Source organism: Quercus suber, unplaced genomic scaffold, assembly GCF_002906115.3.
Source record: "Quercus suber isolate HL8 unplaced genomic scaffold, Cork oak 2.0 scaffold_69, whole genome shotgun sequence".
Classification (NCBI taxonomy): Eukaryota; Viridiplantae; Streptophyta; class Magnoliopsida; order Fagales; family Fagaceae; genus Quercus; species Quercus suber.
The window spans coordinates 1,216,236-1,241,895 of NW_027069534.1; the positions used below are offsets into that span (position 1 = coordinate 1,216,236).

The window sequence follows — 25,660 nt, forward strand, 5'->3', positions numbered from 1 at the left end:
TCAATGCACCCAAGAATACAAAGTTGAAAACGGCAGATATTTTGAATGGAGATAATAATGGAAATAAATGTGATTTTATTGAGAAGCAAATTAGGGAGATTGATAGAGAATTAAATAACTTTGACACCTCAAGGAGCAATTTAAGGGGAGCGGTAGCCAACCAAAAAGAGGTACATGTGGACACTCCTTTTTTAGATACGTATTTTAACTTACCTGTTGCTGCTGAAACTGTTCTTAAGGCAAATGCAAGTCATGTGGACAACTTAAGTTCACAAACCTCTGAAAAAACAAAAAAAAAAAACAAAAAAAAAAAAAAAACAAAACAAAAAAAGGCTCCCAGCCGATACTCAAGGAATGGCATATGGTCATGCATGCAAGGAAGGCTTCTCAACGAGAACATGGACACAGGTAGCAAGGATTGTTCAAGGTTTTGATGATTATGGTATAGGTGAAGTGGTTTCCTCCTCTAAACGAACTTTGATGGAGGTTGACAGTTGTGATTTACCTAACAAAAGAAGAGTATTTGCTCATAACAGTCGAGAAAATTTTTCAATGGTGGAGGTTGCTTGCCAGCCTCGCCAAGAGCAATGAATCTCCTATGTTGGAACTATCGGGGGCTTGGGAACTTACCAACAGCAAGAGTTTGGTGATTTGATTCGAGCACAAGATCCTCAGTTGTGTTCCTAGCCGAAACATGGGATTTTTAAAAAAATAACTACAAAACCCAAACAATATTATTAGTTAGCCAACGTTTCAAACATATTTCATTTCTAACAATTCGACTTCAGAGGAGTCGATTTTACTGTTCATATGGCCTATTTTTTACGATTTTTTTTCACAGAAATCGACTCGTTGGAGTCGATTTCTATACAAGAAATCGACTTCAGCGAAGTCGACTTCTTTGTATAGGAAAAGACTTCAATGAAGTCGATTTCTTTGATATGCCCAGCCTAAAAACTTACACAATTTTTTCGTGTTCTTCCTTCCCTCCCCAAAATGCGCCTGGGTTCTCCACTTCCAAGCCCCAAAAACCCATGAAAAAATCAAATCCAAAACAAATCAAACCCTCCACTGCTTCCGTGCTCATAGGGGTTTGGTGAATCGGCGCAGGTTCTTCGTTTGCTCGTCGGTGTTGCTGGGTTCGTCGGTCAGAATCGGTGCCTGGGTTCGTCGGCAAGAAACCCAGGCGCCTGGGTTCGTTCGTTCTTCGTTCTTCATTCGCGCTGGGTTCTTCTTCGTTCGCCTGGGTTCTTCTTCGTTCTTCTTCGTTTGATGGTTGTAAAATATATACTAAGAAATCGACTCCTCTGGAGAGGATTTCTATGTACAGAAATCGACTCCAGAGGAGACGATTTCTGTACATAGAAATCGTCTCCAGAGGAGTCGATTTCTGTACATAGAATTCGTCTCCTCTGGGGTCGATTTATGCCTCAGCTGCTCGTAAATCACGGAACAAGCACAGGGAAATCGACTCCAGTTCACTCGAATTGTTAAAAATGAAATTAGTTTGAAAGTTTGCCTAACTAATGATATTGTTTGGGATTGATGGTTATTTTCTTAAAAAACCCCGCCGAAACATGGCTGGATAAAGCAAGGCTAGAAGATATTAGGATTAGATTGAATTTTGGTGGCATGATTGAAGTTTGTTGGGAAATAAGAGGAGGGGAAATTGTCATTTTTTTTGGAAAAAGGAAGTTGATTTCTCTTTGGGCACCTTTTCTCCATATCACATAGATGGTATTTTGAATAAAGTTACAGAGGATGAATGGAGGTTCAATGGATTTTATGGAGATTTAGAGACAATTAAATATCACTTATCTTGATCCTACCTACGACGATTAAGAAGTAGAAATTCCATTCCTTGGCTTTGTGCAAGGGATTTTAACAAGATTTCTAGAAGTCATGAGAAAATTAGGGGAAGGCAAAGACTAGTATGATAGATGGAAGATTTTCGAGAAGTGTTGGATGAATGTGGATTTTGAGACCTTGGTTTTGTAGGGGGAAATTTTACTTGGTGTAATGGGCATCTGGATGGATTTACAACATGGGAGAGGTTGGATAGAGCGGTTGCTACAATGGAGTGGCTAGATAAATTTCCTGCAACTAAGGTAATCCATTTGGAGTGTGGTTCGTTTGAATGGTATACCAAAGCATAGGCAAAAGCCATGGAGATTTGAACATATGTGGCTAGAGGAAGAAGGGTGTAGGGATACGGTGGAGACATCATGGCTTTTTCATACTCCTAGCCAAGCTATGTCTCATGTTGAAGGGAAGATTAGCCACTACCAAGCAAAACTCAAATGGTGGAGTCGGGTGGCAATTGGGAATATTACTCATTTACTGAAGGAAAAAAAAGATTTACTACAGAAAGAGGAAGATGCTGCAATAGCGGGTAGGTCCATGAATCGGGTGCTTAGACTAAAAAAAGAAATCAATGATCTCTTATCTAAAGAAGAAAAAATGTGACAATGATCTAGAGCATTATGTCTGCATGAAATTGATAATAATACCCGATATTTCCATAGCAGAGCCAACCACAGGTTCCGTAGAAATAGAATTGAAGTTTTGGAAAAGTCTATAAGTGAAAGGTGTGTGGATGAAAATGGAATAGCAAATATTTTGGTTGATTTACCAAAATCTATTTGCTTCTTCCACACCAGACCAGATTGAGGAAGCTCTAGAAGCTACTCCTAGGGTGATAATGGAGGAGATGAACCAAGTACTTGGTGCCCCTTTTGAGAGAGCTGAAGTGGATATTGCCTTAAAACAGGTAGACACTTTAAAAGCACCAAGATCTGACGGTATGCCTCAACTATTTTTCTAGCATTTCTGGCCGGCCATTGGTGATGAAATGGCAGAGGCTGTCCTCACTTACCTCAACACAGGCTTTATACCACCATCAATTAATCGGGCCTTTATCACTCTCGTTCCAAAGGTCAAAAGCCCAGTAAGAGTTTCAGAATACTGTCCTATACCACTTTGTAATATTCTCTATAAGCTTATTTCTAAAGTACTAGCAAATAGACTTAAGACAATTTTACCTTGTGTTATTTCTAAATCTCAAAGTGCTTTTCAGTCTAGTAAAGCAATCTCTGATAACATTTTGGTTACTTTTGAGACCCTGCACCATATGAAGAATAAAAAATCTAGAAGGGGGGTTTTATGGCTATGAAGTTAGATATGAGCAAGGCATATGACCGGGTGGAGTGGAGTTATTTGGTGAAAATAATGAAGAAACTGGGTTTTTGTGACAAATGGGTGTCTCTTGTCTTTGAGTGTATTAGCACTGTGTCATATTCAATTTTGGTGAATGGAGAGCCGAGGGGAGATCAATATTAGGCCATCTAGAGGACTAAGGCAGGGGGACCTTTTGTCTCCTTATCTTTTCTTGTTATGCTTAGAAGGGTTGAATAGGATGCTTCAATAGGCAACTTCTGAGGATAGTATAAGGGGCTTCTCTTTATGCAAAAGGGGTCCAAAAATCTCACATTTATTTTTTGCAGATGATAGCCTGTTGTTTTGCAGAGCGTCTTTGTCAGATTTACAAGTAGTTCAAAATATTCTATCTTTGTATGAAAAAGCATTAGGCCAACAGCTTAATCGAAAGAAGATGACCATTTTTTCCAGCAAGACAATGAACGAAGAAACCAAGGCCTTAATCTCCAATTATTTAGAAGTACCCGAGGTGAAAGAATATGAAAAATACCTTGGCTTACCGGCTGTGGTGGGTAGGAAAAAAAAAGCAAGTCTTAGGTAGTGTGGAGTAAACTCCAAGGTTGGAAAGAAAAATTTTTGTCCTAAGCAGATAGAGAGATTTTGCTCAAAGTAGTGCTGCAAGCAATTCCCACATTCACAATGAGCTGTTTCAAATTACCCGTGGGCCTTTATGATGAGATAGAAGCATTAATCTGAAAATTCTTTTAGGGGCAAAAGGGTGAACAAAGGAAAATCCATTGGAAAAAAATGGGAAGTTCTATGTAAGCCTAAATCTGAAGGTGGGATGGGGTTCAAAGATTTGGGGAAAGTTAATGATGCAATGTTGGCAAAACAGGTCTGGAGATTACTAAAGGACCAAAACTCCCAGTTTTTTCAGGTTTTCAAAGAAAAATACTTCCTACGGGGTCAATTTTTGAAGCTTCAACAGCCAAGGGTTCATATGCTTGGCAAAGTATCCTCAAAGCTTGGAAGGTGATTTCAATGGGTATGTGATGGAGACAAGGGGATGAGAAGAGTATAGATATTTATAATGATAACTGGCTACTAGGGAAGGGATTTGCCAAGATTATTTCTCCACATGTGCATGCATAGGAAGGAGTACAGGTTGCTACCCTTATCAATTCGAACACAAGGACTTGGGACCAGAACATGCTGCAACAATGCTTCTTGAGTTTTGAGCTAAACCATATCAAAGTCATCCCACTGTGTTGGATAGATCAGAGCAATTATCTAATGTGACCGGCATGCAAAAATGGTGAGTGCTCGGTTAAAACAGGTTATTAGCTTCTCTATGAGGTTGGAAACACTAGTGCTGCATCAAGCTCGAACAGGCCAAATCAGGAACAACTCTGGAAAAGTATTTAGAAGCTCCGCATTCCAAATAAAATAAAAATGTTCATATGGTGTGTCTACTCAAATGCGTTACCTACAAAGGAAAATTTGAAGAAAAGGAAGATCTTAGATAATGCAAAATGCAGTGCATGTCTCTCAGCCCATGAGAATACGTTCCATGCTGCTTGGAGTTGCGAGATGCACCATCACATTTGGACCCCCTGTTTTAGCTCAATCCGAATAGAGCATCCTCAAGTTCAAAATATATAGGAGCTAATTCACTTGGTCGAGTATCGAATTCATAGTTTAGAGTTGTTTGCAATGGTGGCTTGGTAAATTTGGAGCCACAGGAACCGTTTGAGATTGAATGAGAAGGCGTTGGTCACTGACATAATTTTTCAAGCGGCAAAAACATACTTCTCTGACTTTCAGCTGAAGCTTCTGAAGACCATAGTAAAGTCCTTGTTGGGAAACATATAATGGAGACCCCCTTCGAGTGCAATGTATAAAACAAATTATGATGGTGCAATGTTTAGTGAATTAGGAAAGGCAAGTATCGAGGTTGTAGTTTGAGATGCTAAGGGAGAGGTGATTGCTGCAATATCCGAAAAAATCACCTACCTTGGTTCAATGGAATTGTCGGAAGCCTTAGCTACAAGAAGAGTTGCAAAATTTATTGTTGAATTAGGTATATCTTTCTTTGAATTTGAAGGTAATTTCGAGGTGGTGTGCGGGGCGTTGAGGACAGTGGATTGGGGTCATCCTTTAGTTGGCCAAATTGTCAAAGACACTTTGTCTATTGTTGGTTCACTTAGAACTTTTTCTTTCTCTCATATTAGGTAGCAGGGAAATTGTGTAGCCCATGCTTTGTTATTTTTTATTATTCAGCTTCTTAATAAAAGTGTTTGGTGTTGATTCTAAAAAAAAAAAATGGTGTGTAAATGTTTAATTGGACTCAAAATGTTACCCTAAAAAAAGGTTAATGTTACAAATTATAGTGCTTACAAAATAAGAAAAAAAAAATTAAAAGATTACAACAATATAATTGTGATTTTTAACACACATCTATAGAAAATTAGATAATTTGTGTGCATTCATTAAAGTTTATAAATGTGGGGCCAGAAAATCGGGTAGCCTTGGCCCATTTCAAGCCAGGCCCAAATGGCCCACGCCGAGGATGCATGATGGGTCTGAGGATGACCCTGTCCTTGGGAGTCCGAGACCTCAGAAGAACACTAGGACCACCCTATCAAAGGACTCCTGGAATATCCGAGGAGGAGAGGACCCAGTGCCACGCGTTGGCAACAGAAGTACGAAGAAGGGGCAAGCCCTGGGCGAACTGTCACCTCGGCATTGAATGCACTCACCTAACCCTTCTGGCCGCATTAATGGGGATGTAACCCCTTGACAGAGCAATATCGATCAAGGTGAACCACTGGAGCATGGATATGGCCTCTGATGGGACAGACGGTCACCAATAGATGATCAACAGGAGAAGAAAGAAAGGGATATATAAGAAATGTGAGCAAAATGTAAAATGGGGGGGGGGGAGTGAAAGGGGAAGAAAAAACCTCCTCGGCCATGGGCCGAGGAGCATCCCCCAGTTGTAAACTGTTCTTAGTATTTTTCAATAAAAGGAAAGGAGTTCATGCTTCATGCACGCCGGCGAGCACCTAAACCTTCGATCCACTCTCTACAAATTCATTGTTCTGGGTTTGTTGGGCCTTTAACCCATATCCTTTGGGCTTGGGCAACAAAAACAGACCCTACAAGGGACGCCACGTAAATGAAAAAGATGGAGACTTGAGCTGGAGGTGAGATCAACGCCACGTGTAACATCATAGTCCGACCCAAGGAGGAATCATCTCCAATGAAGCGGTCCGAGGACAAACCCCTCCTTACAGAGAAATGGAAGCGTTAGACAGAACCAAGGCACTGCATGGTCCTCGGACGTAGGCCTATGGGGAAACTAACCGCTCAGCTATACCTGGGTACTAGACAGAACCAAGGTATTGCATGGTCCTCGGACTCAAACCTATGGGGAAACTAGATACTTACAAAGAAATGAAAGCGTTAGACAGAACCAAGGCACTGCATGGTCCTCGGACTCAGGCCTATGGGGAAACTAACCGCTCAGCTATACCTGAGTACTAGATAGAACCAAGGTATTGCATGGTCCTCGGACACAAACCTATGGAGAAACTAGATACTTACAGAGAAATGGAAGCGTTAGACAGAACCAAGGCACTGCATGGTCCTCGGACTCAGGCCTATGGGGAAACTAACCGCTCAGCTATACCTGGGTACTAGATAGAACCAAGGTATTGCATGGTCCTCGGACTCAAACCTATGGGAAACTAGATACTTACAGAGAAATGGAAGCGTTAGACAGAACCAAGGTACTGCATGGTCCTCGGACTCAGGCCTATGGGGAAACTAACCGCTCAACTATACCTGGGTACTAGACAAAACCAAGGTATTGCATGGTCCTCGGACTCAAACCTATGGGGAAACTAGATACTTACAGAGAAATGGAAGCGTTAGACAGAACCAAGGCACTGCATGGTCCTCGGACTCAGGCCTATGGGGAAACTAACCGCTCAGCTATACCTGGGTACTAGAAAGAACTAAGGTATTGCATGGTCCTCGGACTCAAACCTATGGGGAAACTAGATACTTACAGAGAAATGAAAGCGTTAGACAGAACCAAGGCACTGCATGGTCCTCGGACTCAAGCCTATGGGGAAACTAACCGCTCAGCTATACCTGGGTACTAGACAGAACCAAGGTATTGCATGGTCCTCTGACTCAAACCTATGGGGAAACTAGATACTTACAGAGAAATGAAAGCGTTAGACAGAACCAAGGCACTGCATGGTCCTCGGACTCAAGCCTATGGGGAAACTAACCGCTCAGCTATACCTGGGTACTAGACAGAACCAAGGTATTGCATGGTCCTCTGACTCAAACCTATGGGGAAACTAGATACTTACAGAGAAATGGAAGCGTTAGACAAAACCAAGGCACTGCATGGTCCTCGGACTCAAGCCTATGGGGAAACTAACCGCTCGGCTATACCTGGGTACTAGACAGAACCAAGGTATTGCATGGTCCTCGGACTCAAACCTATGAGGAAATTAGATACTTACAGAGAGACTAGCAACAAAATATCCCAAGTTAGGAAAGGATCAAGCCCCACCTAGCCCTCGAGACGCAAGAGGGCTGCCCATGCATACATCCTCTTTCTTTATCATCGTTACAGGCACAATTGGCCGACATACAATCCAAGCTAAAATCGTGCAGATCAAAGGAAAAGAGGAAAAGCAGGCAGCGTGTACACAAATAAGCAATTGAAATAAATAGAAAAGGAAACTAAATTCGCATTACAGTAATGAGTTCGTACAAATTGCATGGTAAGAGCCACAGTACATAGAGGAGAAGCACAACAAAATAAAATGAAACGGAGTGAAAGTGGGACTAGCCGAGACGCCGAGAAGTCTACTCCTTTTGCTCAGGCTGGACAGGGGCAACCTCTGACCCCTCTGAGCCCTGGCCTGAGGGGACAGCCTGCAAGGGTACGGCGAGAACAGCTGCTTCCTCGGTGGTGGGGGTTGGATCATTGGAAGAGATCTCCACTATCTCTTGGGGCACCCCCTCGCTCGAATGCTCCACCAGTTCAGCTGCCCCCACCTCTTCAACAATTTCCCTAGCCTTAGTGCCATCAGGGGCAGCCTCACGGATAGCAGGGGGTAATACACGCTCTCTGCCTTCCATAGGTCGGACGTGGCCTCCACCCCAGCCTGTTTGAGGGCTTCAGCCCAGACCTGGGAACAGTATCACCTACACACCCCTGGGACTTGAGCCTTGTAGAGGGCCTCTACCGCAGCCATCCCATCAGCATAGGCTGCGGTCTCAGCCTCCTCTTTGGCACTCTCAGCCATCTCCCTGCCATGGTCAGCCTCGTCCTTAGCCCGTCGAGCCTGGTCTCTGGCCCATTCTGCCTCCCTCTGGGCCCCCTCAGCCTTTGTCACCTTAGCCTGCAGATCAGCGATCAGATCCCTCGTGGTCTGCATTTGCTCCTCCACCTCGCCCAGGTGCCTCGTCTGCTCATTGGCCTGGTTCTGGGCACCCTCAAGACCGGACAGGGCACTATTTTGCTCCCTGGTCACCGCCTTCAAATCCTCTCGGGCCTTGGTGAGGTCAGCCTCAGAATTCTTCAGAGCCCCGGTGGCCTGGTAGTGCCAATCACGCTCCCGTTTGAGGGCCTCCTTCTAGTCGTTTGCCGCCCGCTCCAACATAAAGATAGCTTGGACAGCCTGCCAAAATAACCAATGTACTATAAGCCCAATAAAAGGAAAAGAGTGGGAGAAGAGTCGAGGTTGTAGTCCTTACCATCCCCACATATCGCTTGAGGCTAAGTAAGACTTATTCGCTCGTCAAAGAGTTATGCTCGGCCATATCCGCCGAGAGCAGCAGGCTCCTCTCCAGCGCGTCGGCCACGAGCGCACCTTCGCCCTCATTGAAGTCCCTGAGGGAGGTGTTATCCCTCAAGGGCTCGCCACGGAGCATCGAGGTTAGGAGCCAAGCCTGAGCCTCGGAAGAGGTGGTGTCGACTACCTGCCTCTCCTGGCTCTTGTCGCCTATTTTAAGCTGCTTAGACGGCCGCAGAGTAGTGTCCTCCTCCTACGAGGACACCGTCTTATCCTCCACGGGCCTTTTACCCTTATCCTTCTTCTTCTTAGGGCCAGCAGGCACAGACCCAGAGGGCGAACGCGTCTGAGAAGGAGAAGGAGGGAGCTTCTGCCGAGCGGAAGTTAACCTAGTCTTTGGAGGTGGAGTGGGAAGTTTCTGTTGGGACTCCCCTGGCTGGCCCTCAATCAAGTCCAGCAAGTTGGTGGTGGGCTTCCTCTTGTAGCCCATTCTCGGCCGAGGAGGGGCTTCTGAAGCAAGAAGATCTGCTTCGGTCAAATTGGGGTCACCCAAGTCCCCGGGAGGGTCCTCGGACTGATCAAGCTAAGCAAAAACGTCAAACGCGTCCCCCTCCCCCTCTGGAGCTTCCTCGGCGGCCTCGGCGAACGGTTGGGAAGAAGAGGGGACGGCTAGTGTGACAGCTTCCTGGTCGGAGGGCTCCTTGGGGAACGAAAATCCATCCTCGGTCACAGTAATCCTCTGAAGCCAAGGATCGCTGGCTCGGATGACGTGCTTCGGAACTGGGAACGATTTCTGGGCAGGTTTATACCTCAAAATTATGTGGGCGGCCCTAACCTGATTGTCGTCCTCATTTATATACACTGACGCCCTCAGCGCCTTTTCTAAATCTTCCCGGTTGACCAGATGGAAGTGACGCTCAAAAGCATGCGGGTCTACAAACGGAAAGCACCACTGCGTTAGTTAAAAAAAGGGAGAAGAAAAAAGACGAGAAGTTGAAACCCCTCCTGTTTCCCACTGCCCCACCTGGAATTCCCTCTGTTGTTGGGTAGTGAAGGCCATCGTGCCATTCCCCTGACACGATGAGGAAATCCTCGTTGAACCCCTTACTGGACTCGAGGAGGCACTGAATGAGCCGCACCCTGTCGTCTCTCGTCTTCAGGTAATACGACTTGCCTTTAAGATGCTGAAGGTTATAACACCAGTTCACGTCGTGGTGGGTCAACCTCAGCCCCATCTTCTCGTTCAAGGCGTCCACACAGCCCAGAATCCTAAAGACGTTTATCCCACACTAGGTGGGGGCCAACCGGAAGTACGTGAGGTAATCCCTTATCACTGGCCCCATGGGGATCGTCATCCCCCCTTGAAGGAAGGCAACAATGGGAATTACTACCTCGCCCTCCTGTCTGTGTATGCGCCAATCCCCGTCCTCACAGTATCTCAGACCTACATTGCTGGGAATTCGATAGTCGGTGATGAATTTCTCCAGCGCCTCTTCAGTATCGACATATTTCTTAAACCTACCCATCCCGGTTGACACCTAAAAGAACTAAGAAAGAACAGGCGAAGTAGAAGAAAGAGAAGAGAGAGAGCTCAGAGAGGGATAGAACGACTTACTGAAAAAAGGAGGAGCTATTCGGACAGGCTTTTTGTGCTGGAGGTGCTAGCGAGAGTGTGGCTGAACTCAGGAGGGGCGCACGAGAATTCTTGATTACAAATGGGAAACAGGGAGAATCGGTTCGTACGGGTATTTATACCCCAAATCGAGGAACCATGCGGGTTTTCCCGCCCATAAATGCGAGACGAACCTCCACCGTTGGATGGGTAACGCCTCAATAGGCGTGGGGAGCACAGAGCCGCCTAAATTTAATGATGGGCACGTTACGTGCTCCGAAACGTCAGCGACGTGCCTTGGGCAGATGAATAGACCCTAGTACTGACGGGAGGAGGGGTAAGGCCGAGGATGTCAAAATCCTCCTCCCCGCCTGAGAATAGGTGCAACAAGATTTTGAGGGGCTATTGTGGAGCCAGAAAATCGGGTAGCCTTCACCCACTCCAAGCCAGGCCCAAATGGCCCACGCCGAGGATGCATGATGGGTCCGAAGATGACCCTGTCCTCGAGAGTCCGAGACCTCGGAAGAACACTAGGACCACCCTACCAAAGGACTCCTGGAATATCCGAGGAGGAGAGGACCCAGTGCCACGCGTTGGCAACAGAAGTACGAAGAAGGGGCAAGCCCTGGGCGAACTGTCACCTCGGCATTGAATGCGCTCAACTAACCCTTCTGGCTGCATTAATGGGGATGTAACCCCTTGACAGAGCAACATCGATCAGGGTGAACCACTGGAGCATAGATATGGCCTCTGATGGGACAGACGGTTAGGAGGGAGACCAATAGATGATCAACAGGAGGAGGAAGAGAGGAATATATAAGAAATGTGAGCAAAATGTAAAATGGGGAGGGGGGGAAGTGAAAGGGGAAGAAAAAACCTCCTCGGCCATAGGCCGAGGAGCATCCCCCAGTTGTAAACTGTTCTTAATATTTTTCAATAAAAGGAAAGGAGTTCATGCTTCATGCACGCCGGCGAGCGCCTAAACCTTCGATCCACTCTCTACAAATTCATTGTTTGGGATTCGTTGGGCCTTTAACCCATATCCTTTGGGCTTGGACAACAAAAACAGACCCTACAATAAAGATTATAAATTATTTTAAAAAATTATTTTGTATATATCTATACTTTATACTACTATTTAAGGAGCTTTTAAGTCATGAACTCTAATGGCATGTTTGGATTGAGAGAGAAGAGAGGGAGAGCAGAGTAGAATTGGCCAAATATTAGGCTAGTTTCCGGCCTGCCCAACTCTACTCTACTCCCTCTCCCTCCCTTCAATCCAAAAAAGCCATAAGTCTTGGATATCATAAAATATCCCTTCCATTCTCACTTACAAGTTTTCAATTAAGGGGGATAACTTTGTGAAAGAAAACCCCACAAGTTTTCAATTAAACCTCCCACTAAATCCACGCAATTTACAACCTCTTCATCTCTTATCATTTTTTAAATTTAAATAGATGCAGTTTATTTTCAAAAAAACAAAAAAAAAAAAAACACCCTCACATTTCATTTTCTTCTATTTTGTTCAAAATTCAAATAAGTGCGTATTATATTTGATCTCAAATTGAATTTTTAAATTTTTTTTAAATAAATATTCATCCTTATCTCTAGGGCTATGCAAAAAGAAATCGTTTGACCCGCCAATACGCCCAACCCAAACCGACCTAACCCAAACCATGTGGGTCTATTATGTGAGATGGGTCAGTACTCGGGTTAGGTGGGTTAGATAAATAATTTAGCGGGTTGGGTTAAATAACGAGTTGATATATTTCTAACTAGCCACAACTCGACCCGCCCACCAATATATGTGTGTGTGTGTGTGTGTGTATGTTGCAAAATTTTGCCTTACATATACACCCACTTTATTTCTCTCATGTCTTTCTCTTTTTGTTTATTCTTTCATTTTCACATTTCTCTTCTCTAATAAACTCCAACCACACTCTCTAAGATATTATTATTATTCTTACTCTATGTACATGTTTATGATTTTGAGATGTTTTATTTTTAGTGTGATAAAATTTCAATCATTCTAATAAAAATAATGTAATATTTGTGATTGTTTTTAACCCAAAAAAAAAAAATTAGTGTGATAAAATTTCAGTCATTCTAATAAAAATAATGTAGTGTTTGTGATTATTTTTAATAAAAATTGTAATATTTTTATTTCTTTTTTTATTTGAGGAAGGAAACTATTATCCAATTTAATTGAAATAATTTCATTTAGTTAATTGCATTTGTCAACCCACTCAATCCGCCATGTTGAAACCGTTAAAATTTTCAACCGATCCACCAGATTTATAGATTGGTGGGTCAGCAACGAATTGGAATTTTCCTAACCCGCCGTTGGTGGGTTGGTTAAAAATATTTTCTTCCATCCACCCAATCCAACCCGCACACACCCCTTTATCCCATTCCATGAAGTTACATACATATATATAAACTCATTCTTATCCAAAATCAACTTTGAAGCCGACTATCAAGCGGTTACAATATACATCTCAAACTTATCTATTAAAATATCCACTAACAAATGGTTCCAACAATATAGATAGGATTACACCGTGAATGCGATAAGGCCTTTTTTTTTTTTTTTTTTTGGTTTAGTGTCATAATTTTTCATTCATAACCGATTTTTTTGTAACATATTTCATATAGTTCAATCATCACAGAATGTCATAGATTTACCAATTCACAATATATGTATTTAAGAAAGTATGATACAAAATATAATTCAATTGAGAAAGTAGTATATAAATTTTGTTTATAAGCTTACCAATTTTTACAGAAAAGCACCTAACTACTGAGAAGAATTCAATATATAAAATAGAAAGTGCGGAAAAAGATAGTATCAATTAAAAATATGATAAAAGAATGAACAAGAAACTAAAAGAATATTGTAAGTTTTCAAAAACTGTATTTCATATTGGATAATAGGAAAACATGGATGTGAAACTGTATTTATTACTATCTGAAGTGTAAAATGTGGATCACAAAAACTGCATTTTTTTAATCTAGCTAAAATTTAAGAGTTTTTAATTAGTAATTTCATATGTCTAATCTTATTATTTAAACTTTCAAATATGAGAGTTTGAGAGTATTTTGAACATCTAAAGCGTTTGAGGGTACCTATGATTCGGTGTGATGTTTAATACTCTGTGGCTTTGTGCTGCAATTGGACTTTTGACTTAATGGGCCTAAAATTCACATGAACCAAAGCACATGGCTTGCTCGGGTGTATCCAGTTGACTATACAAAAGTCAAGGAGGGCCTGTTTAAAATTTGAAATGGGCTAGACCGTAAACTTCATCCTGAAAAAGTAGGAAAGAAAAAATAGAATAAATTTAGTCTGTAAAGGTTCATAACTTTACACTAGTAAATAATTTAGTTCATTTTAATAATTCTCACATTACACAATTTGGAAATCATGGTTCCCATCATCCCATGAAAATGCTTTTTTGTTCTAAAAGATACGATAATATCTCAAATTTACGGTGGTTTTTTCTTTTTTTTTTTGATAAAAAATTTATGGTGCTTCTCTGTTACTATCTATACTACTATATAATGAGCTTTCGATGTTTGGATCCTCATTTTAAATGTCTAAAATACCCTTAAATTAACCTATATAGTAAGCTTAAATAATAGGGTTAGACATGTAAAATTCCTTTTTTTATTTTATTTTATTTTTATTTTTTAAGTTTCAATCTATAGCTTCTGCTTTTGATAATAACTCTTTATCACCAAATCAAGACATCAATCGGTTTTTAGCTCTTTAGCTAAAAACTCCTAAGAGTATTTGCATCAGCAATCTACAAACTATTCTATTTTACCATCTCAAAATCTACTTTATCATTATACCATACTATTTTACAACATTCCCAACATCCCAACTTTTATTTTCCTATTCTACTTATTAAAATAATATTCTACACAATAAAATGATATATCTCTCATTCTTTTTGTTCAACACCACCAAAAAAAAAAAAAAAAGCAACCCATGACAGCAAACCCAGACCCATACTAGTAAACCCACCCCTTCACCACCCATGGTAACCCCACCTCCACGGCTCCACCATCATCAATCACCACACCACTACCACAGCATCACCACACAACCACCAAACCAACCAATCCAAATCCAAATCAACCCAGTCACAACCCACCCAATCTCCACGCTGATTGCACAATCCTAGACACATCAATCTCCACAAACCCAGACAACCACAAAAAAACCCCATCGAAACCCACCCAAACCCACCTCGCCAATCTCCACCTCAACCACGTCGCCACGTTGATCTCCACCTCGCCATGCCACCACGCTGCCACCATCGATCACCGACCTAGACCACGCCTACCTCTGCTGCTACCACCACCACACAAGAGTTTCAGGTTTGAGGAGAGGAGAGAATAGAACAAGACCACGCTGAAAAGGAAGGTAAAGAAAAATGAGAGAGAGAGAGAGAAAAGTGTCTCAGTGGGAGTGAAAAAAAATATATATATATATATATTTTTTTTTTACAATACTGCTACAGTGCAATTCTACATTTAGAATTTAGAATTGCACTGTAGCAGTATTGCAAATTTTTTTGCAATACTTGCGTTTTACAATTCTGGATGTGGGGGGTTTTTGGGCCTTTATGCTAAATCTTGCCTATCATATGGCATATAGCATTCCCAATGTGAATGCTCTAACTTTTAGCTAAATTTTAAAAAGCAATTTTCCCTTCTCTTTCATGTTAGTCTCACACTTCCACCTCTCCTTATTCCTTGTGAACAAATCAAACACAAATAAATATCTCTATTCCTCCGGTTTAATCTTTAAAAAATAGAAACCTTTCTTTTTCTCTCTCAAAGGAAAAGAATAGCTTTTTCCTACAAGCCAATTCTCTTAGGTGGCGTTTAGTACAGAGGAATCCACATTACTCCTGACATTCAAATTACTGGGAATGTGATGCCTTGCAATCTAGATGCCTAGGAATATATCTATTCCTATGTTTGGTTTAATTGGGAATCTAATAAGATTCCTAGAAATGTAAGATTATAATATTTGGTTTATTCTTAGAAATCTTAACTGAATTATTATTTTTCTCATTCTATCCTTAGATTTGTAAATCCAATATAAGTTTTTTTTTTTTTTAATCTTCCCCTAAATAAATAAGAAAAACAAAATATAAACTATAAATTATGACAAATCCAGAAACGCGTATACAAATATGATGGGCTATTAAAAATTAAAAATCTACACATTCTGTATCATTATATAACAAACATCAAAAGCACTAGATAGGATAAAAATTATTAAAATTGTAGAAACAAAGCCATTAATCTAAAAATAAAAAATAAAAAACAAAAAACTAAATGAAGCCACCAATCTAGGTCTATATTTCTAGCAACTAAACAAAACCAAGATTTGAGATACGAATAGATAAATTAACAAATTTCCATGAAAATAGATCCGTTAATAATTTGTTGAGCAACACACACAACAATAAAAGTGAATACTTGGCAACAGTGGAGGGTCTCCTTAAAACTTTTTTTTTTTCACATGTGAAACCTAACTAAAACTTTGTTAATGAATATATCAACAGAGTTGTCTATCATGTTTATGTTGTTTTGGCGGGAAGAGATAAGGACAAATGAAAAGATATTGATGATTTTTTTTTTTTAATCTTAATTGCTTAAATGATAAGTGATGGTACCAGAAAACGTACTCCAGATTCATCCATGAAGGTCGTCCTGATCAAGAGTAGCGAGCTGCATGAAAAGCTCGTCCGTCCTTAAAACACATAGAACAAGTGATACGTGTACCCAACTCTATACAGCTTTGGGATGGACAGTACACCCCCATTCCGGAGTGGAAGTAAAAGATCGAAGTTCATTACTACGAATCGTTGCCAACAACGGTTAGAGAAAATAAGGCCAAACAATACAACTTCCATGGCAGTTATGGGAGTTGCTTCCAAGTTTTCCAGACTTCTCAACAATAGGAGAAGTTACTAAAATAAAATAACCATTTCAGGTGCGCTATATAAACATTCATCTACGAGAAGGTAATTCATTCAGACACTTCCATTATACTTGGAATCACAAAAATACTAACTTAGCCATCGAAGGATTCTTAGCCGGCCTCCACCGGTCTCCTCTGATTTTCCTGTTTGTTTTTTCAGAATTCACCAACAGCCTTAAGATCGTTAACGCCTGCGATTTTCAGCCTACTGATCTCTGAAAGACATCAATAAGGATAATGGGTTAAAATTTTCAATTTATAATAATAATAAAAAAATACAATTTCTTTTAAATTTGGGAATTGGATACCCACCAATTTTAAAGAGAATCCATATTCCTACTGAAAGGGGGTTAAAGGAAGAATCCAGATTCCCTTGACATCTGATTCTCTAGTGTGATTTGCAACAAAATGTGAGAATCTTTAAACATTTTTAGGAATCCTAAAACATTACCTGGTACCAAATGTCGCATTAGGGTCAGTTTGGTTGGATATGTGGGAAAGTGAGAAGACAGAAAATAGTGGAGGGTAGAAAAGATTTTAATTTCCCTCCTTTTTTGTTTGGTTGGGAGTGGAAAATGAAGGGACAAAAAAAGTGTATTTGTATAAATTTACTCATATACCCTTGTTAAAAATTGATGCCTAATTAAAACAAAAAAAAAAGTGACAAAAAAAGAGCAATCACCCAAATTTATTAAAAAATAAAGATCATGTCTAAAAAAAAAAAAACAAGTCTAAAAAAAAAAAAGAAAAAAAAAAAGAAGAGCAACGTATTGGATGAAACCTGCCCAAGAAAAAAATAAATAAAATAAATAAATAAAAAAGTAAGAGGCAACGTCCAGACCAGGGGAAAAAAAAAAGAAGAAGGAAGAGGCAAAGTGTAGGCTAGACTGGAAGAAGAAAAAAAAAAGGACAACATACTAGACAAGCCTACATACAAGTGCACAAGGGTATTTTTGTCATTTACCTATCAAACTCCCCCCATTCAGTTTTTTCTCTATTTTGGTAGAGAAAACTTTTTCGTAGGCCAGGAGAGAAAACATCTAGGCCCCACCATCATTTTCGATCCTCTCTCCCCCTCTCAACCAAACACTTTCCAAAAAAAATTCTCTCCTCATTTTCTCTCATTTTTTTTCCATCCTTCCTAAAATTCACTCTATCAAACACACCCTTAGTGTTGTTTTTTTTATTATTATTATATAATAACTATTTTTAGGGGTATTGGAGCAATTGCAGTTATTGTATATTGCTTTAATGGGGGCAAAAGTAAGGAACTAAGGATCAAATGAGATCGAAGTTAGACAATTAAAAAGATTCAAGAAATGCACTGTTTTCTTACCTTATTTGTATTTTTTTTTTTCCTCATTTTTTCCCTTTCAATTCTCCTTAAAAGTTATTATTTGTTGTATATGAGTGAGTTACGTGTGAATAGAAATTTTTTTTCTTTTTCATTTTTTTGCATTCTTTTTGTAGTTTTGTAACTATGAACTATAGAATTTCAAGTTAAAAAGTGTAATTCTTCACTTTATTCTATTGCATTTGGTTTATCCATGCAAGGATGTAGAAATAGGAGAGATAAAGTAGGATGAAATTCCTGTGAAAAACAAGGTCATGAGTCAATGCTTAGTATTTGTGGGAAAACATGTAAATCAAAAAAAAAAAGTCTCATCACATTCACAAAGTGTGTGTAATGAGGCTAATGATCTATGATGATTGTTTTTTATCAATAGACTAAGACACCAATTAATTTTTGGATAGATAGAAATTTTATCTAAATTTTTATTCAACAATAAGAAATTTACATTAAGCTACCTCTTAGAGAGAAAAATTACCATGAAAATCTCAAAATAATAATAATAATAATAATATTATTATTATTATTATTATTATTAAATCATAAATCATATACTATATAATACTATACTATATAATAAAAGTTAAGCTTAGAAGCCATGGTTGCGCCAAGTGGCTACTATCACAAATTAGTAAATTAATTATATATTTTTATTAGGATATATTTCCTCAATTAAGGGATAATATTTAACAACTATTTAATTTAGGTAAAATTTTATCATTTAAATTTTAACAAATTTAAATTCTATTCATACTAAAAGTTTATTATAAAAAAAATTCTAAACTTAAATTCCACACAACAAACTATATTTTTTTTCTTTAAAAAAAAAAAAAAAAAAAACCCTAGATTTTGACTAAGGGATAAGATTTAACAATAATTTAAAAGAAATTTAAATTTTTTTCAAACTAAAAGTCTATTGTTAAAAATTTCTAAACTTAAATTCTACGCAATCCACATTTTTGTGTTTGTATTTTCCCTCAAGTTGCACGATTTAATAATAATTTAAAACAAATTTAAATTCTTTTCAAACTAAAGTCTATTATAAAAAATTTCTAAACTTAAATCCCACACAACCCCTACTTTTTTTTTTTTTTTTTGCTCAAGTTAATTACATCTGTGGGGAGCAGAAACTCAAACTTATGTATTGAACCCAAAGCCCTATGTGAAGATTACTGTATGTCCGAAGAGGCTAAAATTGTTGAGGAGTACTCCGCATGAAAGAAAGATATTTGGGAGTAAAGAAGATCCGTCTAAAGAGAGCACCAGCGTTCCGAAGAGATCATTCTCTTCGGATGTAAAGATTCTTGGTCAAATAAATATTTGGGGGGTTCGAATAAGCTTACTAATGACTTCAACAATCTGGATAAGCTTTGGACATGCTTGGAGATAAGAAGAATGAAGAAATATCTAAAAGGAAAAGCTGCCACCATCACATTAAATGCACTGCATCTGCTTTTCTAGCCGCATTAATGTGGAGAAGACCCCTGAACAGTGTAACTTCAGCTACCGCCACTCACAAAAAGTTAAAGAAGATACATGACATGCCATACACTTAAGTAGGTACATAAATGAAGAACAAATGGACGATGGGGATGATGAGGAAGGATGCTATATAACGAAGGAGGGCTCCTGACAGAAGGAGGAGGAAAAAGAAGAGAGAGAAAGAAAGAAAAGGATTTACTGTAGGTCTAAGAACTGTAATCACTATTCAGATTTATTATAAGCCTCTTCGAACTTCAATTCATTTTGTCTTTACGTACACCATTATGCTGGGTTATACTTGGAGGTTGTGATCAACTGTTATTAATTCCATAATCTACCTATCTCTATCATCCATGCTCTACAAATTTATTATTTTGGGCTTGGGCCACAAATCCTAACCCCACAACATCTTATTAAATTAATATTTTATTAGAATATTAAGCTACAAATCTCTTGACTAAGTGTGTGTTTGGCTCTAGCTTAAAAAGCCAACTTATTTTACTATTCATTTTATTTTTGCTATTATTCATAGGTCCTACCGCAGTTTTTGGTACTATTCATGAGTCCCACTGTACTATTTCACCTAACTTTTACCTTTATCTACAGTACTTTCAACAAAAAGTTTTCAATTTCAGCAAAATAAGCAAATCCCAAACAGACCTTAAGGAATAAGATTTAACAATAATTTAATTTAGATAAAGTTTTATAAAAAAATTTTAGAACTTATATTTAGTCATGGCTTTTCAACACAAATTCCTATTAACCAATAAACCATCCCTATAACTAAATCTCACACAATACACCCACATTGTTGTTGTTGTTGTTGTCGTCTTTTTTTTTTTTTTTTTGAGAATAGAGCTTACACTTATATTTTAATTTAATAAATTCATCTTACTTATTGTTCTTTGCTTTTGAATTTGCATGCAAGATATTATACCAAAAGAAGTTTACTATAAAGAAGCAAAATAATGGATACCCATTTAAGTTCTTGGTTCTCTTATGTAAGTTTTTATTGATTTAAAAAAAAAAATATATATTCTCAATACTCTTTTGTGTATGTTTTGATTTTCGGTTTTGGTTATTATTTATTTGTTCTTTACTTCTAAATTTGCATGCAGGACATTATGTCAAAACAAGTTTACTATAAAGAAGCAAAACAATGGACACCCATTTAAGTTATTGGTTCTCTTATGTAAGTTTTTATTGATTTTTTTTCTTTTTTCTTTTTTATGTTCTTAATTTTTGAACTCTTTTAATTGTGTATGTTTTGATTTTCAGTTTTGGTTATTGTTTATTTGTGAATGTGTTGATTTTTTCAATTAGACTATCACTAGGAAAAAATGGGTATTGAGGAACTATTTTGTTTATTATTATTTGTATTGGGTAGGGTATAGATTAAACATGACCCAAGTAGAAATGATTAAGCTCATTTCATATCTTATATTAAGAAATTAACACAAAACACAAAGAGAATTTTAAAATATAAAAATAGATAAACACATATAGTCTAAAGTCTAAACAATTAGAACTTAAAAGAAATTTTTTTAGTTAAAATTATTTACTTATTTTATAATTTATTATGGACAAAACTATGTATTGTTTCTTAGGTTCTCCTTTTAAAATTCAACATTTTAAAATTCAGTAATGTGTCTATTTAACTAAAAAATACACTTTTATTTCATTAGAAAAAAGCCACATGACATAATTTTAAGAGGAAAATCTAAATAATAACACCTAAGTACTTTACTTAAGTTTTGCCCATTTATTATTACTATATATATATATATATATTTAATATTTTAGTTTTAATTATTTTCAAATTTCTAAACTTTTGAGTTTCATATAAATCTCCATCAACCGCACGAAAATAATACTAATAAATAAATAAATGAAGAAAGAGGAAGGGAAGGACTACCCTTATTATAGAGAAAGTCAACAATATAGTACCATTTTCCTTGCCACTTAACTCAGAATTGAATTCTTCAATTTTGACAGGTACCTTTTTTAGACGGCTGGGAAGGGGGATATAAATTGTGTAGAAAATGAAAAACATGTACAAGTGACAAGTCTTCGCACGCAGTTTCATTCGGATTTTGTGACCCAAAGGAAACCCTGGCGAAGCTTCGGAGAGGCCAATTTCCCTAAAGTCCCAGCAATGTCTCTGTATGCCAATGACAATTGTAATCTTTCACAAGGGTATTTCCGCCAATTCAATAACTTAAAAATGCCGGTAGTTATAGACCGCGATGCGTCGCTGTTAAAGTCTTTATTTTGAAACCTGTTATGTATTTATTTGATAAAATCCACTTCTTCTCCTTTTCGAATTCAAAACCCCAAAACACCAAAACAAAAAGAAAGTCTACAGAGAAACAAAGAGACTTTTGATTTTGAGAGAATGGGAGATTGCAGGCCATTGGGTTTCTTGCTGGGATTGCCCTTTGCATTGGTGGCATTGGTGTTATCTCTTGTGGGTGCGGTTATCTGGGTTATTGGGTTAGTTTTCTCTCTCTCTCTCTCTTTTTTTTTTTTTTTAATATGCTTTTGGTATGTTTCTCCATTTTTTTTTCTTCCCATTCATACAATTTCTTTGCGATCTTGATTCCTTAATTAAGCCTAAACCGTAGAAGAAACTGTCCCATCATATGAATTCTTACATTGCCCTATATGTATATACCTTTCTTTGAGTGTTACAATTTCCATGTAATTGTAATGTGCTTAAATGTATGCATTTTTGTTTATTTATATAGATAACATTGTGAAAATTTATCTTAAAAAAGGCCTTTTTCATTGATATACATATATATATATATATATATATTTTCTGATAACACCTTTTACATTGATATTGGTAATGATCAAGGTCAATCAAGCTTATAAAAACATACTCTTTTCAAGAATTATTGTTATTGTTGTGATCATTGTTTTTATGGATTTTCTGGTCATTGTTAGATGTCCTCTATATATGTGTGTGTTGATTATTTTTTTTCTCCTGAAATTAATTGAATGACAGGACCGTGCTGAGTTGTTTGTGCCCATGTTGCATATGTTTTGCTGGACTTGCGAATTTGGCGATGGGTATTGTGAAGCTTCCTGTGAGAGTACTTAGATGGTTCATTGAAAAGATTCCTTGTTAGCACTAATTCATTCTTTCTGGGTTTTTTTTTTTTTTTTTTTTTTTTTTTTTTTTATTTTATTTTTTTNATACTAATAAATAAATAAATGAAGAAAGAGGAGGGGAAGGACTACCCTTTATTATAGAGAAAGTCAACAATATAGTACCATTTTCCTTGCCACTTAACTCAGAATTGAATTCTTCAATTTTGACAGGTACCTTTTTTAGACGGCTGGGAAAGGGGGATATAAATTGTGTAGAAAATGAAAAACATGTACAAGTGACAAGTCTTCGCACGCAGTTTCATTCGGATTTTGTGACCCAAAGGAAACCCTGGCGAAGCTTCGGAGAGGCAATTTCCCTAAAGTACCAGCAATGTCTCTGTATGCCAAATGACAATTGTAATCTTTCACAAGGGTATTTCCGCCAATTCAATAACTTAAAAATGCCGGTAGTTATAGACCGCGTATGCGTCGCTGTTAAAGTCTTTATTTTGAAACCTGTTATGTATTTATTTGATAAAATCCACTTCTTCTCCTTTTCGAATTCAAAACCCCAAAACACCAAAACAAAAAGAAAGTCTACAGAGAAACAAAGAGACTTTTGATTTTGAGAGAATGGGAGATTGCAGGCCATTGGGTTTCTTGCTGGGATTGCCCTTTGCATTGGTGGCATTGGTGTTATCTCTTGTGGGTGCGGTTATCTGGGTTATTGGGTTAGTTTTCTCCTCTCTCTCTCTCTTTTTTTTTTTTTTTAATATGCTTTTGGTATGTTTCTCCATTTTTTTTTCTTCCCATTCATCACAATTTCTTTGCGATCTTGATTCCTTAATTAAGCCTAAACCGTAGAAGAAACTGTCCCATCATATGAATTCTTACATTGCCCTATATGTATATACCTTTCTTTGAGTGTTACAATTTCCATGTAATTGTAATGTGCTTAAATGTATGCATTTTTGTTTATTTATATAGATAACATTGTGAAAATTTATCTTAAAAAAGGCCTTTTTCATTGATATACATATATATATATATATATATATTTTCTGATAACACCTTTTACATTGATATTGGTAATGATCAAGGTCAATCAAGCTTATAAAAACATACTCTTTTCAAGAATTATTGTTATTGTTGTGATCATTGTTTTTATGGATTTTCTGGTCATTGTTAGATGTCCTCTATATATGTGTGTGTTGATTATTTTTTTTCTCCTGAAATTAATTGAATGACAGGACCGTGCTGAGTTGTTTGTGCCCATGTTGCATATGTTTTGCTGGACTTGCGAATTTGGCGATGGGTATTGTGAAGCTTCCTGTGAGAGTACTTAGATGGTTCATTGAAAAGATTCCTTGTTAGCACTAATTCATTCTTTCTGGGGTTTTTTTTTTTTTTTTTTTTTTTTTTTTTTTTTTTTAATTTTTAAATGGGTACTCAGACATTCATTGCCGGATTAATATTTGTGTGTTGTCTGTTTCGGTGGGTGTTTTAGACGATACATAGTATTTGTTATTCCCTGATATTTGGTCAAATTTCAGATGCCGTGTGATTGGTTGTATTTTTTTTTTTTTTTTTTGGTCGCTAAGCAGGAAATTTTTTTAAAGAAGAAAAAAAAAAGTTATTTGATGGAGTATATTGGACTTCTTCTCCTTGTTTTTTCCTCTTGTAATTCTAATAAATACTGTAAACTATTGACTTCATAATTCCTCCAATAATGACAAGTTGACAATGGTTAAATGAATCCAAGGGTGCCACTAATCGAGTAATCGGGACGGATTTATCGATTTGTTTACACTAGAGTTTGGGGTTGGGTTTAAAATTCTGCTTGGCCCAAGAGAAATTTTTAGAAGGGTCAAGTATAGGCCTTAATCATGCATCTACTAAACAAGTCCGAAGTGTCGAGTCTTAGGGCTCAATTGATTGGCACCCCTACTAGTTTCATGATACTCATAATTCAAATTTCTTTTCTCGTTGTAACTATGAATTATCAACAAAAAAAAAAATATATATATATATATATATACACACCAAGTCCGGAGTATTATAAAGACAAGATCTGATCCATTTTAATTGTTGTAAGCAACTTTTCACTCTCAGATTCGGTACCTGAGAGCTTTCCCCTAGTCTTTTCTTACGTGAGCCTTGGTCCAGTACTAGCCATCTCTTACTTTCATCCAAGTTTTCTCTAGTCCTTTCTGGACTCAATTTCTACATCTATTCTTTCATCTTTAGCTATATAATCCTAAACAGGTTAGAATTTAGAATACTTTTTAACTTTTTTTTTTCTTTTTCTTTTTGGTAAACAACACTTAACTGTCCTACGCAACTTGTTTGCTTGTTCTTGTGTTTTTTTCCTGGGCAAAAATGCTACAGAAGAAACAAAACTTACACAAAAGGGGGCCTTATTCATCTTTAAGGGCATTTAAAACCCTCTTAGGGAAGGCCCAACGACGAAAGGAACTCTTACAATTTAGGGGGGGAACCCCTCCCGTCTGCAAGCCCAAGGGCTACCCAATGTAGGCTCACCTTGATAATTTCTTTCAATAATTGCAACACAAGCCTTGCCTTGCTTTCAAGCTGTATGAAAGTTCAGTTTTGGGTAGAAAAGGAGGGTGCTTTGCCAATACTAGTAGCCCTTGGATTCTCCCTGGCAGTCCATCTTCTTGAAGGAGATGGTTACCAAAGCTAGAAAATGCTAGTTGTTGTCAAACTAATCTATTACAACATTCACATCAAATGTGCTTAAGTAGCTAAAATGGTATTTTTGTACCCGAAACCCTAAAAAACCCACTACATCAATTTTTTTTTTTTGAAAGGGAACTGAGATATCATTGACTCAATAGAAGAAATACAACAAAGCTTAAACAACACAACCATCAATCAGAGTTTGACCGAAGCAGAGAAACTAAAAACAAAGGAAAATCATCCTTCCATACATGACTAACATTGTTCCATTTTGCAAGCTGGGTGAGCCCATGCGCAGCACCATTAAAAGCCCTTTTCACGCGTCGAAATATGCAGCTAGTAAAAGAAGACTTTGCACTCTGAATCTCCTCAATTAAATGACCAGCTACTCCTCCAAAATGATCCTGTGAGATAGCTTGAATCACTAGTGCAGCATC

General features: G+C 37.9%; 2 protein-coding genes across 2 annotated transcripts; both read left to right on the top strand.

The window, feature by feature from the left end:
- The first annotated feature begins 21,685 nt into the window (after positions 1 to 21,685).
- On the top strand, positions 21,686 to 22,616 carry LOC112013205 (signaling peptide TAXIMIN 2). Its single transcript, XM_024045591.2, has 2 exons — positions 21,686 to 21,920; positions 22,438 to 22,616. The coding sequence occupies exons 1-2, from the start codon at positions 21,823 to 21,825 to the stop codon at positions 22,559 to 22,561; spliced, it is 222 nt and encodes a 73-aa protein (XP_023901359.1). The 5' UTR covers positions 21,686 to 21,822; the 3' UTR covers positions 22,562 to 22,616.
- Positions 22,617 to 22,873: 257 nt separating this feature from the next.
- LOC136067383 (signaling peptide TAXIMIN 2) lies at positions 22,874 to 24,098 on the top strand. The gene is made up of 2 exons (XM_065773140.1): positions 22,874 to 23,254; positions 23,774 to 24,098. Exons 1-2 carry the CDS (start codon positions 23,157 to 23,159, stop codon positions 23,895 to 23,897), a joined length of 222 nt encoding a protein of 73 aa, XP_065629212.1. The 5' UTR covers positions 22,874 to 23,156; the 3' UTR covers positions 23,898 to 24,098.
- Positions 24,099 to 25,660: the final 1,562 nt, after the last annotated feature.

What these genes read in the sequence shown, in the direction of transcription:
- LOC112013205 (XM_024045591.2), top strand. Translation starts at nt 21,823, where the DNA reads ATGGGAGATTGCAGGCCATTGGGTTTCTTGCTGGGATTGCCCTTTGCA. An exon ending in GCGGTTATCTGGGTTATTGG is followed by an intron (nt 21,921 to 22,437) that starts GTTAGTTTTCTC and finishes ATTGAATGACAG; the next exon opens with GACCGTGCTGAGTTGTTTGT.
- LOC136067383 (XM_065773140.1), top strand. Translation starts at nt 23,157, where the DNA reads ATGGGAGATTGCAGGCCATTGGGTTTCTTGCTGGGATTGCCCTTTGCA. An exon ending in GCGGTTATCTGGGTTATTGG is followed by an intron (nt 23,255 to 23,773) that starts GTTAGTTTTCTC and finishes ATTGAATGACAG; the next exon opens with GACCGTGCTGAGTTGTTTGT.